The sequence below is a fragment of the Opisthocomus hoazin genome, chromosome 2 (genome assembly GCF_030867145.1).
Source record: "Opisthocomus hoazin isolate bOpiHoa1 chromosome 2, bOpiHoa1.hap1, whole genome shotgun sequence".
In the NCBI taxonomy this organism is placed as follows: Eukaryota; Metazoa; Chordata; class Aves; order Opisthocomiformes; family Opisthocomidae; genus Opisthocomus; species Opisthocomus hoazin.
Genome location: NC_134415.1, coordinates 33,093,682 through 33,109,620, shown reverse-complemented (window position 1 = coordinate 33,109,620; position 15,939 = coordinate 33,093,682). Strand labels below are relative to the sequence as shown.

General features: G+C 36.3%; 1 protein-coding gene across 14 annotated transcripts in view; it reads left to right on the top strand.

Moving 5' to 3' along the window:
- The window catches only part of CDC42BPA (CDC42 binding protein kinase alpha), a 188,683-nt gene that overhangs the window by 100,016 nt on the left and 72,728 nt on the right, over positions 1 to 15,939 (top strand). For all 14 annotated transcript variants that reach the window (XM_075413114.1, XM_075413112.1, XM_075413117.1 and 11 more), the window contains exons 7-12: positions 6,102 to 6,195; positions 6,979 to 7,179; positions 7,767 to 8,015; positions 11,611 to 11,690; positions 12,767 to 12,933; positions 13,395 to 13,517. In XM_075413114.1, the coding sequence (XP_075269229.1) occupies positions 6,102 to 6,195; positions 6,979 to 7,179; positions 7,767 to 8,015; positions 11,611 to 11,690; positions 12,767 to 12,933; positions 13,395 to 13,517 (914 nt within the window). The remainder of the gene's footprint in view (positions 1 to 6,101; positions 6,196 to 6,978; positions 7,180 to 7,766; positions 8,016 to 11,610; positions 11,691 to 12,766; positions 12,934 to 13,394; positions 13,518 to 15,939) is intronic.

The window sequence follows — 15,939 nt, the reverse complement described above, 5'->3', positions numbered from 1 at the left end:
TCAATAATGACTCTATCACAGATCTGGAACCTTTATTGTCTTGGTTTGGTTGATGTTTCCTAGTAATGGATTGGACTTTAATGAGATTTACCTGAATCTCCTGCTGCTGAAAGTAGCGAGATTCTTTTAATAAAGAAGAATTACTGGGTGTCACTGGAACAACAGATACATAATGATTTATTGTCAAGAATTAATGAGAAAACAAGGGAGTTTTACAGCATTAAGATACTGTTTCGGGGGGAGGGGGGTGGGCGAGAAAAAAGTTGAACCTCCTCACTGTAGTTTTAAAATAAGATTTGTTTATAGCATTTGTTTTTTCCATGTAGTTGCTTTGCTTATTAAGGCTTAAACGATAAAGTGTTCAGTTTTTGACTATTCCTATTGACTTCAGGGCTATATGCAAGGCTACTGTGTCTTTTTCAGTTGCAAGCTTTAGTTTGTCAGCTGTATAAGAAGCAGGTTTTGTTTAATATGCAAACATGATGCAAGTGTTTGGGTGCTCTGTAAATAATAAGGTTGTGATCAAAGTTATTTAAATTATTTTGAATTCAGTGGAAATATGCACTTTTTGGATTCCACCCAGAAGTGGAGGAGTGTCTGTTTAGGAGAAGGCACAGAAGAGTCTTGATAAGAGGCACGGTTAATGAGGTACAACATATTCCAGTTCTCTCATGCTGCTATCTAGTGCAGCCTATCTTATTGGAATTACTAAAGAATAACTGCCAACTGTCCAAATCTAATATGGCTCAGTGCACATTGGTCTTTCTGCCAGATGGAGCGTATTTCTAGTTTTACTCACTAGAATTCAGATAAACTCTAGTTGGCAGAATATGGTAACTTTGACTTTGATATAACCCAGTACAATGTAATGGAAAATAGAAGTAAGCTCCTGGACATCAACACCGGTAGGTTTGATTGTGAAAAAAATGCATCAATTGGCTAACATTTGTGATGGAAGTTCACCAGCTGTTGCACTCTGCATATCTGAAGCGGACCGTCAGTATGGCATCGCTGACTACCTTAATAAAAACTTCACAGGCACCAAATTTTCTGCTTTCATTGGGAGTGCTGCCAAAACCAAATGTTTTCGTGTTTTATCACAGATGTAGCATTTCTGTGTGAGGAGAAGGGGAGTGTGGAAGACAAGTCTGCCTGAAACAACAGAAAGGAGTGAAATAAACAGTTGGCCAAACTTCTGCCCTGACTAAGTATAATACTGTGTTCTGAAGGAATTTTGGATAAAAAGTCCAGGCATTCTGGCAGCAAGATCTTGGTTATGTTTTTTTTAGCATAGGTAACTTGGCAAAGGATAGCATTTCTTGTTCTAAGAGTGGGTAATTATAACCACTGATGTCTGCTTTTAACCTTTTGATTTATACTTTTGGGGAATGCTGTTGCATGTATAATGAGAAAATAATGTGCTGTGAAATCCTCAATTAGTAAAAAGTTGTCTGGATGAGTTTCTCTATGCCAGTAGTTACAACTGAAACTAATTTATTTTTCTCATCTGCTGGTATTTTAATATGCACTGGTAGCATTAAAAAAATACTGTCCATGTGAAGATTTCACAGAAAAATAATCTAATGTAAACTATTCACTTTGTTCCTTACTGTTCAAGGAGAGCATGTCTTGGGGCATGTGACCTGTTTAGGAAAATTAATTAATTTCCATACTTTTCTAATGTTAACATTAGAAATACAAATTTGTTCTCCAAATTATCTCTTTCTTATCCAGTGGGCTAAAATAAACTGGTAGCTCAGTTATCAAATTGCTCCTTTGATTTCAGACAGGTCCATTTCTTTCTTCAGGCTCAGCTCAAATGCAGTTGTTGAATTTAGCCCCTTTATTGTCATTTCAGTTCTGTTGCGTTTTTAAGAGCTCAGCTGTGTACATGAGGACAGTCTATTAACATCTGAAATGTTTATTCTGGTGAGGACATATTAGGCATATTGAGAGGTGCCCCTTGCACCATTTGGCCACCGTTTGTTGATATTCGTTACAAAGAAGGACTCACCTTTTTCTCCATTTCTGCCTGATCGTTTTTGTTTTGGAAAAAAGAATACAATATAAATAAATAACTAAAGTAAGCACATTCTTCATCATAACTTTACAGGTACCAAGAAGAGGGATCTTCACTGGTCACAGGCTCTTTAATGCCAGCAGGGTTTTTATCAAGTAAACTTAAATATGTGGGCTTGTGAGTTGGGCCATTGGCGTGATCTCTCATAGTGTCTGACATTGCTGCTTAATCACTGTGTTACAGTTCTTGCATTAAATGTCACTCTATTTTTGATGCATCTTCCTTTCTGTTTGTCTGGTCCCCTGCCTCCATGAGGCTTCCTATGAAACAAAATTAACTTTTTTCTGGGATCTGCTGATTCCTGTGCTGTAAACCTGAGGAACTCTATGTGGTCTTGCAAATACCTGAATAACATGGATTCAGTGATTCAAAGAATGATGGAGATGAACTTCAGGAACAGGTGTGCTTTGAAACCATAAGATGGTCAGATAATTCAAGCTGGAAGGAACCCAAGGAGGTTGTCTAGTCCCAATTTCAATATGCAAGACCCCACAATTCCTGAAGTTCCGTTTAGCGTCAGAAATAAATCCAGGAAAAAAAATCCCCAACATTCACATGTATTAACAATTCTTTTTAGCTTGTTTTACAGCTGGAATGTGCTATGGGTTTAGCATGTCTCAGAGGGAATACTTTTTCTTGAGTCTTACTGAACAAATGAAATTCTGCTCTGGCTTGTTAACAGAGAAATCAAAATGAGTGGCAATAACCCAGATATCTGCTGTAGTCCCATTTCAGAATGTTGTTTATATTAACACAGTTAGTATGTAAAATGTTTGGCTTTTAATTATGGCTTAAGAAAGTAAACCTTTTTAAAGAGAGGTGAGTGGAGTCATCTGTGTAAGCATGCCAATCTGAAGAACAGTTCCCCGAATTAAACCAAGAAGTGTTATGAAAAATGATTCATTAAAGATTTTTCAAATTTTTTTCGTAAGCCTCCACGGTCGTTTTCTGTGCAAGTAGAGTTTCCAATATCACACAGACCATTTGTTCCTGTAGCATTCTCCAGATGAACAGAAGCAAATAACACAAGTTTCAGAGCTGTAAGAACAAAGGTATTTACCGTGCAGTTTTGGGAGGTGTTGGTAAAGAGGCACTAGAGACAGCGTGGAGGCTCTTTGTTAATAGTGCTGCTCTTTTTGGTGCCAAAGAAAATTCCTGTGCAACAGGACAATAATTGGACATGAGAAAAGAGGACAATAAGGATTAGAGGAACAGGAAGCCAGTGGGAATGGGAAGGGAATCTGGGAAGTGACTGTCGGGAAATACTGACTGCTGACATCAAAGATAGGAGGAAAAAAAAAAATCAGATAAATGTGTATATGCAGGGAGACGAGGATTTAGGAGTGAAGTAGCCAGGCGTGAAAGAAGGAAATAAAAGGGGAGGAGATTTGGGTTTGGTAGGCCATGGAAGACTCGACATCTCAACTTTTGAGGTGAGTCTAGGGAGGCAGGGGATAATAGGAATAAAACTGCAGCCAAGATGGAAATGTGGGAAGAGGGAACAAGTTCATACAGTGAAGAAACTGCGATGAGCCAGGGAATGTGGGGTGGGTGTGAAGAGGGAAGACCATGCTCTGTTTAGAAGAGGAGAAGAATCAGTTCTGATTACTAAAGGGGAGTCGCCAAATATCCTTCAAAACAAGAACCTGGAACAAAACTCATAATTCTAATGGAATCTAACAACTGCAGGCTCAGTAGAGATGTGGGTTTTATGATATATTATTTTTCCCCATAATCACCACCTTCGAACTCTTCAGTTACACTGGCAATAATTACTCCCCTTCCTTGTTCCCCTCTGGGGCTCATAATTTTCTTAACTTTCCCTTTGCTTGTAGCGTGCTCTGCTCTGCAGGTGCCAGCAATTCTTGTCTTTCAAACTGTCTTTTATTAACATAGTTCAGTTGAATTCAGAACAGTTGTTCATAACCCATACCCTGTGACAAGAGCTGAAAAGAATTTGTATGCATTAAGTTCGTCTCTTTTTTTTCCTTAACTATAAAAATTGTTCTTATGAGGTTAGTACTGAGCCTTACAAACTTCACTTTGCAAGAAATACTTGTTCGTCCGAGTGCTTTCAGCGTGGTTTGCACAGTGTTGACAACAAAGTGAGATTTTTCGTGTTTTCTGCTGTTCTTTGAGACTGAATGGGGGAGGTTGGTATGATGATTATTATTATTATTTCTCTTGGGAATATATTAAAAGATAGAACATGGATAAATGGAGCCTCAAGGGTGACTTGTGTTTTTGTTTAGCTTGAACTAGGTCCAGCTTCTAAGAGGAACTTGATTTTTAGGTGCATGTTTTTGCAAAGCATTTTAAACTGAAGTTGTAATTCCAGAGGTCTCAACAGCATGTGTTTGTTTTTATTTAGAAACATGTTTAAGAAATGTTTTTTGTGGGTGAACATAAAATAAATAAAACTATCTCAGTCTGGAGGCTGCAATTCTTTGGCTTATTGAGTGTCAGCAAAAACAAAGTGGAAGAATGTTACTTAGAGAATGGACTCTGTTAATTTTTATGATTTATTTTGTAAAGATTTGTCTTTGTGCTTAGTTGCAAGATGCAAAAGAATGATTTCTTAAGTAGTGTTTGCTTTTTACTTTGTAAACGTTTCTGAATGTTTGTAAGGTGGCGAAAATTTGTTTTCAATCATTGCCTGCTTGTCTTTGGGTATTGCGAATTCAGGAAGTGCTTTTCTTCAAAACAACATACTGTTACCATATTAATTGTTACTGAGTGTGTAACGGTGCAACACCTTCATACCATTGTTTCTATAATGTTTTTCAAGGTGTGGTTCGAATTGTTTTGCCATGATTAATTCTTAGTAAACATCGTTTATAACTCAGTTTTTAATTAAAAAAAGGAAAAAAAAGCAAAGCCTTGCTTTCATGTGCAAAGTGAATATCTTAGCCTGTGAAAATTTTGAAATTTGTCTGCAAAGCAATTGATGACATTCATTTATAAGTTGTTAGGGGAATGAAACAAGGTCGAGGCTTCACATGTTTTTTGTTTGGTTTAGGGGATTTGGTCTTATAAATGACTGTTTACTGAGAAAGTATCCATAGTACTTTATTCATATAGTTGTAATTTACATTTTGAATATAATACATATGGTTAGAGTAAGAATGTAATGATGTCATATATTTGAAAAATGTAGCTTAATGGATATTTCTAATAACTGTACTTTAATGAAAAGGAATTTCAACATTTGAACCTAGTTTGCAAGTTGAACAATAAATGCCCCTGTGGTACCTTAGAGAGCATAGATGCTTTTGTCCTAGTCAGCTGCGTATGCTTTATCTCTGTTTTAGTACACTTAGGTAGCCATAAAGCACGAAATGCACACAAAAAAATCAAATTTGGAAAATAAGGAGTATATATTAAGTTGCCTGCTTAGAAAGATTTTTCCATGTTCATGATGGCTTAAATGAGATAGCTGCAGAATTTGGCCAAGCAGAGCTGCAGCAGTGTGTACAGTGGCTTTGTTGGTCATTTCAGCAGAAGCACGGCAGATGTGCACATAGTGAGCTGAGATATCAGTGAGAGAAAAATGTTGATGAAAGACACTAAATTTTAAAACGTGTTTATTATTTTAGGGTTTCATTGGCCTTCGTTCTTTAGTAAGACTAGAGATTGTTTTACAGCTCCAGTGTAAGCCTACATCTTTCACTTGAGAGTAAGCCTGCATCTTTCACTTGAGAGTTCTCCACTAAGATTTTTTAGATTATTTAAAAGTTTTATGTACAGAAGTTCAGAGTGAGTAAGATTCTCCTGTCTACCTGTGAGAGATGAAAGGAATTCGACCGCACAATTCTTACTAAAATGAATAGGCAGTAGAGGATTTGATCCACAGCCCCAGACACAAAATGTCCCTCGTGCGAATTTCATCATGTGATGAGTGATTGTGTTCCGTCTACTGATCTGTTGCTGGTTTTGGATAAGGGCGTTGCAGAGTTAATGCTTGGACTATAAATTATGCAATACATTTTTGTACTAACTCTGATATGTGTTTTATCTGCAGGGATATTAAACCAGACAACATTTTGATGGATATGAATGGACATATTCGATTAGCAGATTTTGGTTCTTGTCTGAAGCTGATGGAAGATGGAACGGTAAATTACAAAGAATGATATATTCCTAAATACTTTTTCTATCAGTCTTTTGCTAGCTGCTAAAATGTGTATTAATAAAGAGAAAAGGTGCCTTATGTCAAACGAAATGGAATTGTAATACTATTGTTATGTAACTAACCTCACTTCAAAATATGACTGCGCTTTGCTTGGGTTTACTATATATTAGAAGTTTTTTAGATGCGTGTAGTCAACTCATGAATAAATAAAGGGAAGCTGCACTGTCAGTACTGAGTAGGTATCCGCTGATGAACTATGAATCTTTCAGTTTTGAGTTCTGAGCTCTAATCTTTGTTGAAAATGTAAGCTTTACTATAAGCAGGATGAGATACAATTAGCATATCATCATATTTTAGTAGTATATTTAAACTTGCACAGTATATAGTAGGTGTGACTAGAATGTAATTCCAGTGTGTTAATCATGTCTCAGAGTGTTACAAAGTATTTGAGTTAATATGTGTGATTACCTAACCTGTAATTACTTAATAACAACTCTAAGCCTAAGTATTTACAGTTTTATTGTTTCTCTGTTATTAAATATTTGTAAGAGTAGAGCAACAGTATGTTATAGGGATGCTTATTAATGTAGTGCCTTGGATGCACTGTAAGTATCTTTATGAATTCAGAAGCCTTTTTATTGTGTTTAGTTGTTACTGTTGTAACCAGAACACCAGGCTAAACTTGTCTATATATGCATAGTACCATAAACAGCAGTGTCTGTAATGATGGCAGTTGATTTTAGTCCTGGAAATGTGACTTCTACAGGTCCAATCTTCAGTGGCAGTTGGGACACCAGACTACATCTCTCCAGAAATTTTGCAGGCCATGGAAGATGGAAAAGGGAAGTATGGGCCCGAGTGTGACTGGTGGTCCCTAGGCGTTTGCATGTATGAAATGCTTTATGGAGAAACGCCCTTTTATGCCGAGTCCTTGGTGGAGACCTATGGGAAAATAATGAACCACAAAGTTAGTGTACTTTCTGTTTTTGTCTCTCTCTAAGCTATTTTTTAATAAGTAATAGGGTAACTTGGAGGCTTACTGAATTTTTATGTACTAATTATGTTAATGTTTATAAATGTACAACAAAAAAGTTGTTTCCATACAGTAAGTTTATGGTTGTGAATTACAGATGGCTTTGCTTTAGGATAAACCAGTTCAAAACTAAAAATCTGGTTTTGGAAACATGCCTGTTAGTTCACTCTATGGAGTAAATCTTGGCTATATTACATCACTCCTTTTGCATTGCTTTCTTCTGTTGGGAACTGTTGGTTGGCTTCTGCAGAAGATTCTTAACTGTTCTTCCACATGGAGGTAGCTGTAGAATTAAAGAGTGTAAGAGAAATTTAATTAAAGAAGAAAAAGTAGGAGACAAAAAAATTTCAATAGTTTCTGTCTTTTGGGGGGAAGTTTTTTTCCTAGAAACCTTACTGCGTGTATTTAAGAACAGGAGCATTCGCACATTTCTTTTTCTGCATAATAATTTTCACTAAGAAGAGTGATTTTTCCAACTTTTTCTTGGTAATAAACTATTTTCTGTTACTTTAATCTTTAAGGAGAGGTTCCAGTTTCCTGCTCAAGTAACAGATGTCTCAGAAAGTGCAAAGGACCTCATCCGCAGGCTCATTTGTAGCAGAGAGCATCGACTTGGACAAAATGGGATAGAAGACTTTAAGAATCATCCATTTTTTGCTGGGATTGATTGGGACAACATTAGAAACTGTGAGGCGCCTTACATCCCAGAAGTCAGCAGCCCCACTGATACATCAAACTTTGATGTGGATGATGATTGCTTAAAAAATTCTGTAAGTATAGAATTAACATCTTGACAACTCTGCTTTTGTAGTATATTTTACAATAAAATATATGTAAATGGCAGTTTATTTCAGTGTGTTCACAGTGTTCTGCATAAACAACGAAGTGCTGCTTTGACGAACTGTGGGGGGAACACATTCATAGTTCAGAGGGTTTTCCTCCAAACATGTATGTGTAAGGATAACTGCAGTTCAATTTTGTAAATTTATTGTAACTTTACATGTATTTCACTAACACATATCTGTTATTTGCAGTAACAAGTACTCAGTGTTCATGGCTTGTAAAGAATAATATATGTACATGTAGATAGTCTGCAAGACACAGTATTTCTAGCAGAGCATCATTGAGACTTGTACTAGGTTTTCATAAATGCATTATTGTAGTGCTCTACTCTAATTGTTCATATCTCTGTCAGATTCCATTCAGTTCATTCCCAGTAAAATTTTTCCAGCTTGTTTTCTGACTCGAGTTGAGAAATTTAGGAGAAATGTTACAACCATTTCTTCAGGAACTATCTTAGTGAGAAAGAAATGATGTTGCCTTTGCTTAAAAAGCTTTGCAACTGTTCATTTTTAACAGCCTGAGTGTTTCTATGTTACTGAACAGGAACTTTGACAGATGATAAGAGTGTTAGCATCAGAGAAATGCCTTGTGGTGTCTCCTTGCAAATACATTTTTTTTTGAGTGTTTGCTGAAAGATGCAGAGACCTGCTATTTGCCGGTGAGGTGGAGCATTTTCACTGTTTTTGCTTTTGTTTTCTGAATTGACTCTGCATCTCGGTTCCATTGAGCTTCCTGGACCTTCAGAGAAGCCATAGGCAGCATGCATTGATAGAGGGAGGATGGTCATTATTTGCATTCCCTTTACTCCAACTGCACAGTAAAACATGGAAAACACTTTGACTAGATGAAATCTAGGTGAAAGTGGTAGGCGTACGTGGTGTGGAGCATTAGGTCTCAGAGTCCTTTCATGGAGGCATATTAAGAAAATCAGTCTAGCTGCATAGGACAACTGACATTTTTTTCTTTTTTTTCCTTAGTTTTTCCTCACTTGTATCTGATATTGACCATCTCCCTTCACAACTAAAGTATTTTTATCTCAGAACTTTTTTATACAGTTCAGATACCTGTTTGCACGTTATTTTGTCCAGCAACAGCTGTCAGGGTTGGGTGGCACAAATGGATGTTTGTGTAGTGAGTCTTTGTGAAGCCATGTTTGTGAAGCTGAAAAAAGGGTTTTTGGAGGTTATTCACACATTCTCATTTTGGCCAGTCCAGGGGTCTCTTCCTTTTTAGAGCCTAGTCTCCCAACTGAGGCACTCAAAAGGTGGCTGTGCAGTGTGAATATTTTCCCATTGGAATGAAGGAGGGAGCTGCAGGTGAGGAGAGAGTTCCCTTGTGATGAGTTATTTGACTCAGACATGAAAACAGAGTCAGATTCTTAATTTGCTTTAGACTTTTAGGGGTGAAAAGCAATGCCGTTTGACTGTTTGAGATGAACAGTAGTTTCTGGAGCTTCATTTTCAGTTTCCTTATTTGAAACATGTGAAGGTAGTTTTTTGTTTTGTTTAATATAAGGTTATGTATTTACCATTTCTTTTTGCACTTAACATCTCTGAAAATAACCTAGCCTGAGGGATTGCAAACTGAGGATATTTTATGTTTTTGCTTCAACTAGTAGACATTGTATTTGTTATTGCTTCCCCTCAAATTCTTGTGTGTAACTTGGAGGTGTTTTCCCTGATGTCTTCATTGCGCATCTTGTGAGGACTGTTCACATGCTTGCATTGCTATTACAGAAGTCAGCACCACAGATAAGCCCATGAGACTCTTTTTCCTTTAAATTCTTTGCAAGTTTTGAATGGCATACAGCAAATGAGGAATGCACAGTGCTGAAGAGGAAAGGCAATGTAGGAAAGCCATGATTGTTATTGTTCTGCCTGAACTAGGAATGAGACTGAGGTCCCATGGAAGAATCATATACGTCATAATGAAATTTAAACAGTATGTTAAAAGTACACATAAATGCAAAGGGTGAAACAGTATTCTTAGGGAGCCTAAGTTCTACAGGTTTTTAGCTTTTAACTGTTTGGTTTAGTAGGCTTACTAATAGGCATGGTAGCAATAGATTCAGTTTTAATTTTCGGTGTGATAATACAGTGGAATTCACACAAGTAGCAGGAAATAAGTATTTTGATCTCTGCCACAGAATCAGCAAAAAAAACAAATTCTTTTACAGAATCTTACATCATTGTCAATAGATACAATATTTTAGAACCAAAATTGTTACCTGTGTGGTAACTGAAAACTCCCATTTGGGCTGTTAAAGTCACACAATTGCACATTTGGTCTTTTTTAAAGTTATTTGTAAAGATGGTTTTGAAACTCAAATCTGTGAAATATGAAAATAAAATATAAAGGAGAAGTAAAGAATTTTACTTTTCTGAACCATAGTATGCGAAACCTGGTATTTTTATTCTCTATTGGTGGAAAGTTAAGGCTTTGCAATTTGGTCTTATTCTTAGTTTCCGAAATGCCCACCAATATAGACTTGATGTAATTACACAATCTAGCCATGTTGTTGGTGTTGCTTTTTATCCTGAGAACTCTCTCTCGATGTGAAGTTTTGAAGTTTTTTGTCTGCTAAAAGGTCAAGATTGTGATGTAATATAGCTGACGCCACCACTGAAAAGGTAATTTTGGATTTCTTTTCAGTACAGGCCCATTCTCCTGCTGAGTTTTACATGTGAAAATGTACAACTAGTTCTTTTTTGTTGTTGTTGTTTGATAAAAATCATTATGTTACCTTTTCTTAAAATTCAGAACCTTTTAGCACTTTCAGTGTGATAATCATCATCTTAGTGAGGTTTTTTATGACCATTAAGGCCATCTCTAATATAGCAACATAAACCTTGCATCTTGGGGTTAAACATGAAACTTTGAATAGGCTATTTAAGAATATTAGAACTTACAGTGGTTCGAGTAATATAGCAACGGCGTTGTTTTAGCCTGAGGAGAAGCTCAAAGATTTGTCTTGGTTTGTAATTCTTTGTCTGGCAGGAAAAAGGAGCAAAGAAGGAAGAAATGGTCGAAGCACTAATAGGATTCGAAAACCCTGTTGTATTGCTTCTTTGTAGTAAATGTGTGACTGTTGTTCACTGCAAATAGAGGTAGCCTGTTCAGAAGTGGGGGTGGTAAATCAACAGGCAGGAAGCCCTGCTGACTAAATCACAGACAGGAATATAGGAGAGAATAAAAGGTGATACTCCTTGTGCTGAGAGCTTCTTGGAAAAAAGGAGGAATGAGTTGGCTTTTCGTATGTGTAATACTCTGCTTTCCTCCAACGACAGCCTGTTTAAGAAGAAAAGCATTTGTATGTCAGGATGCTGTATTTTTGTATGTTGCAATGCTATTATAAATAGATGTAGGAGATGCTGTTTCAGATTTGGGCTGTAGATAAGGATGATTGTGGTTATAGTTAATACAGTATTATCACTAACATTTCACATATGATTAAACTAAAATATTTTTTTCTTTTAAGTCTGGTAGGATATTGCTTACTTGACTGTCCTGTTATTTTTCTAGGAAACAATGCCTCCACCATCACACACCGCATTTTCTGGCCATCATTTACCATTTGTGGGTTTCACATATACAAGTAGCTGGTAAGTTAAGAGCTCCAAAATTGTCTGTAGGATAGTTACATAATATCTTAAGTTTCTGTCTCTGAAGCCAGCTGCAAACAGATACCAAAGAATGTGGTTTATCAAGGAAATTACTGGGACATAATCTAAAATGCTGCCTCTCCAAAAGAATGAGCTCTCTGCAGGTAAAATCTATGTGAATTTAAAGGTCAGCACCTGTGTTCAAAGGAGTTCTGTTGAGAAAGGTCGTTTTCAGACAATGTATGAAGTTAACTGCTTATGACAAAGTTAAGACCCGATGTGTGGAGGCAGAGAGAACTGAGCTTATTAGACTTTACAAATGGTTTTATTTCTAGTCGTTTGACACTCTTGTAAGTCTGAATGGAAGTTTAAAAAAAAATTTGCTTCTGTTGATATTTGATAATAATGTGGTATTTATGTTCATCTCTACTGCTAAATTAAACGGTAACACGGAAGTCCATGTATGTTCCTTCATCATTTATAAAAATAAATGTAGAAAGAATGTTTACAACCATTAAAAAAACAGGCCTATGTCTCTGCAAACACATGTGCTTAACGCTGGTTATGCGACATGTCCTGTAGACTTCAAAAGGATTGTCTGCATAAGTAGTAGTATGTGTACATGAGTATCCACAGAATCAGGGCCACAGCATTTCTGATATGTTTGTGTCCTAGTTGTCATGTGATAATTTCACATCATTTGTTGTGATTGTTGTGTTTGAAGTATTTGGGAAACTTGATTAATGATTTTGAAATAAACTGTTATTGTACTCTTACTATCTAGATCATTGCTTTTTGCTATCTGGCTAATGTACACTCTCCATAATGATCATTTTAATCAGGAGTTCGTTCACTTTTATGTAACAAAAAATGCATTGAGGAGATCAGTAATGCTACGTAAAAATTAATTTAGTTTTTAATGAGCACATACTAACAAGGTATTATTGGACTGTATATTAAATTACATAGTAATTAACAATTTAAACAACTATTTATTGGTTGATACAATTTTTTAAAAATTATTTTAAACACAGCCTGTTGTAAAATCCAATACTGTTTAATTTTTTTTCCCCTAGTGTGCTTTCAGACCGCAGCTGTCTAAGACTGACAGCTGGACCACCCTCCATGGATCTTGATGCCAGCATTCAAAGAACTTTGGAGGATAGTTTAGCAACAGAAGCTTATGAGAGGAGAATAAGACGTCTAGAACAGGAAAAGCTTGAACTTAGTAGAAAATTGCAAGGTATAGTCATAAAAAAAAAAGTCATTCAGTCATTTTTTTGACTTAGATTAGCTTGCAGCTTTTTAAGCTATGGATTATACCGTGGAAGAAAAGAAATATCCCTCCTGGAATGCTTTCTAGCAGAAAAGAATTCTCTTCATTATTTCTGTTGACAAATTTAACTTCTGTTATTTTTTATGCTCAAAATATTTGATGTATGCAACATCTTAGAACATGCGGACTTTGTTTGCACCGTGCCTTGGTTACTATGGCATAAAGATTTCATTCTTAAAATCTCTAAGAACTTAGTTTGTCCAGCTGACAGTTACTGAAAAATTGTTACTTAGTAGCTGGATATTATAAATTGTAGAATCCTCAGTGAGGGGAGCTTTTTGGCTTGTCTACATTTATCAGTGATACCTTTTTGACCTCCTCAGATGTCAGGCATGTAATTTGTCCCCCTCACTTCCGTCTTTTTTTAGAGTCCACCCAGACAGTCCAGGCTCTGCAGTATTCAACAGTGGATGGCCCAATAACAGCAAGCAAAGATTTAGAAATTAAAAGTTTGAAAGAAGAAATTGAAAAGTTGAAGAAACAGGTAACAGGTATGTTATAAATATTAATGTAGAAACTGTGACAGTAGACAGTATTTTGGCAAGATTTTTTTTCTCCTAAATTAAAGTTAGTTTTACTTTGCTTTGTAAAACAGTTTTCCAGTCTATTTTTACTTCTCATTTTATCCTTCACTTTTCATTAGTAGCTCAACATTTTCTACAAAATCAACTTAATATTCAGTACTTCAGTAATTCCAGTTGCAAGAGAGAAGGATTTCAGTAACCTCTGATATTATTATTAGTGGTAAAGTTCCATTAGATTTAAATTGTGGTGTTGTTAATTTACGTGGATGTGAATCAGGCTCTACCGGAGAATCTGTGAAGCCATTACCAATTTCCGTAGTGCTATTTTTTTGTTTTGCTTTTTCTTCTGCAATGTGTACTGCAAGAGCAGATGGAGCACTTGTTTGGTTGTTTTTCACAGTATCAAAAGTCACCTTTCTGAGGTCATAGTCACTGTAGCATATTGTAGCATTCCTTGCTTTGTACATCTCTGCTCTCTGGTGTGCAGTTACATAGGTGGTAAACTGGAAGGAAAGAAGGTGTTTCGTGGTTACATGAGTAAACATGAGGCGTGTGAAGGCTTTAGCCGAACAGTTTTAGTAATCTTAAAAATATTTGATGGAAGGATGATTTGTTATGATTTAAGCATCAATTGATATTTTTTATCATCTCATTTTCCTTGAATTTTCCTTAGAAGGGCCAAATTTGTGACATGTAATCACAATTTTGATTATATTTATATTTTCTTTGAAATGACAGAAGTTTACAGTGTGCTGTTGCTTAGTGCATTGTGACTCGATGTGGAGTATAAGCTAGTTCAAACAGGAAATACAGTTTTCTGAGTATTTTCTTGGAACAGTAACTTTTCTAAAAGTGGGTTGTCTGGGAGGTGGGCTGTGTGCATGAAACTAGAGTGATACCGAGTTTTCCAAGTGTCAGGGAGTACTGAAGTGTGTTTTCAATGAGAGAGGAGACTATGGGCTATAAGGCTGCAGTTCCATGAGCAGCAGAACTAACCAAATGAAATTCCGCCACCAAAATGGGTCCTGCTCACGTCTTTGTGGCCCCTCCTCTCTCTGTGCATTCTTCAGACTCTTCAGTTGTGTTCACTCAATTAACCATGAAAAGAACCATCTAGATAAAGAAAATTTAATCAATTCATGATCTGTAAATCAGCACAAGGTGGGCATTAGGAGCATACGAGGAAAGGGAGATGAGAGGGGGAAGAACCACCTCTCAGCTCTGCTGTCCATGAACTATCATTTCTTACAAAAATGAGTATTTATTTCCTTTCCATTTAATTCCTTTGCTTCCAAGAGTTCATGATAACTAAAAATTTGACTATCAAATAGTACTTCAAGTTTGAAAAGTATTTGTGAAGTCTGTGCAGATGGAGAGATGAATTTCTTTAATTAAAGTCATACTGCCTTTCTTTAGAACTCCCAGACTAGTCAAAAAGCAAAGATCTACTTAGCCCAGTATCCTGTGTCTTTACAGAGGCTACTAGAGACATTTGGGAGATTCAAAGAAATTCGATATATCCAAATCCATCTTTTTCCAGCCTTACACTCCAGATTCTGGCAATTCATGTTTTAAGAACTTCCAAAGGGAGAGTTTCTGTTGCACCATCAGGTTGAATATAGCTGTTAGTGAACCAATTTGCTGTCTGTTTAGCTAATATCTTTGTAGCCTGCTTTAAATGCTAATATTTTATTATTATTTATTTTATATTTAAAGGCTAATATTCAGTATTCTTGATTTGATGCTCTGAATTCAGTTAAAAGGAATTTTCTCTCATAGTGATTCATAGCATAGAATTTCTGCTACCCTGCTCCATAGTAGTTTCTTCAAAATAGGATCTTGAGAGAAGAGACGTCTTCAAAGAGAAAGAAAGGAAATACAGCAATATATGTTTTATTTAAGAGAATTAAGAAGATTGAGAGAGACTGTTAGGTATCAGGAGTGGAACCGTAGAAATGGGAGGACAAATCTGATTCCTCTTGTCAATCCAAATAGGAAAATACCTGGATTTTATGTGAGAGACAAGTCAGACACAAGTAGCAGTAGATGGATCACATATCTTAACCCGTGGCAAGGGAAAAAACCCAGTGAGAAAAGTTGGAAGAAACAACAAAAAAGATTTGTTCTAGTTTGTGTTTGTGAAAAGACTTCACGCAGTTCCTGAAAGTGTCAAGAATGCCAGCAGTGACACCTACAGAAAGAATAACTGGAACTTAACTTCTGGACAAATTAGTTGTTTGTTTAGACTCTGCTGCTATGTTATGGGGAAGAAGCATGCTGTGTATGAACTGCAGAGTGCAACACATAGATTATTGTGTAGTCTGAAAAAAAGTCTGCTGTAGATATACAGTTGGACAGCTGCTCTGGCATGATGCAGCAGTTTTGTGTT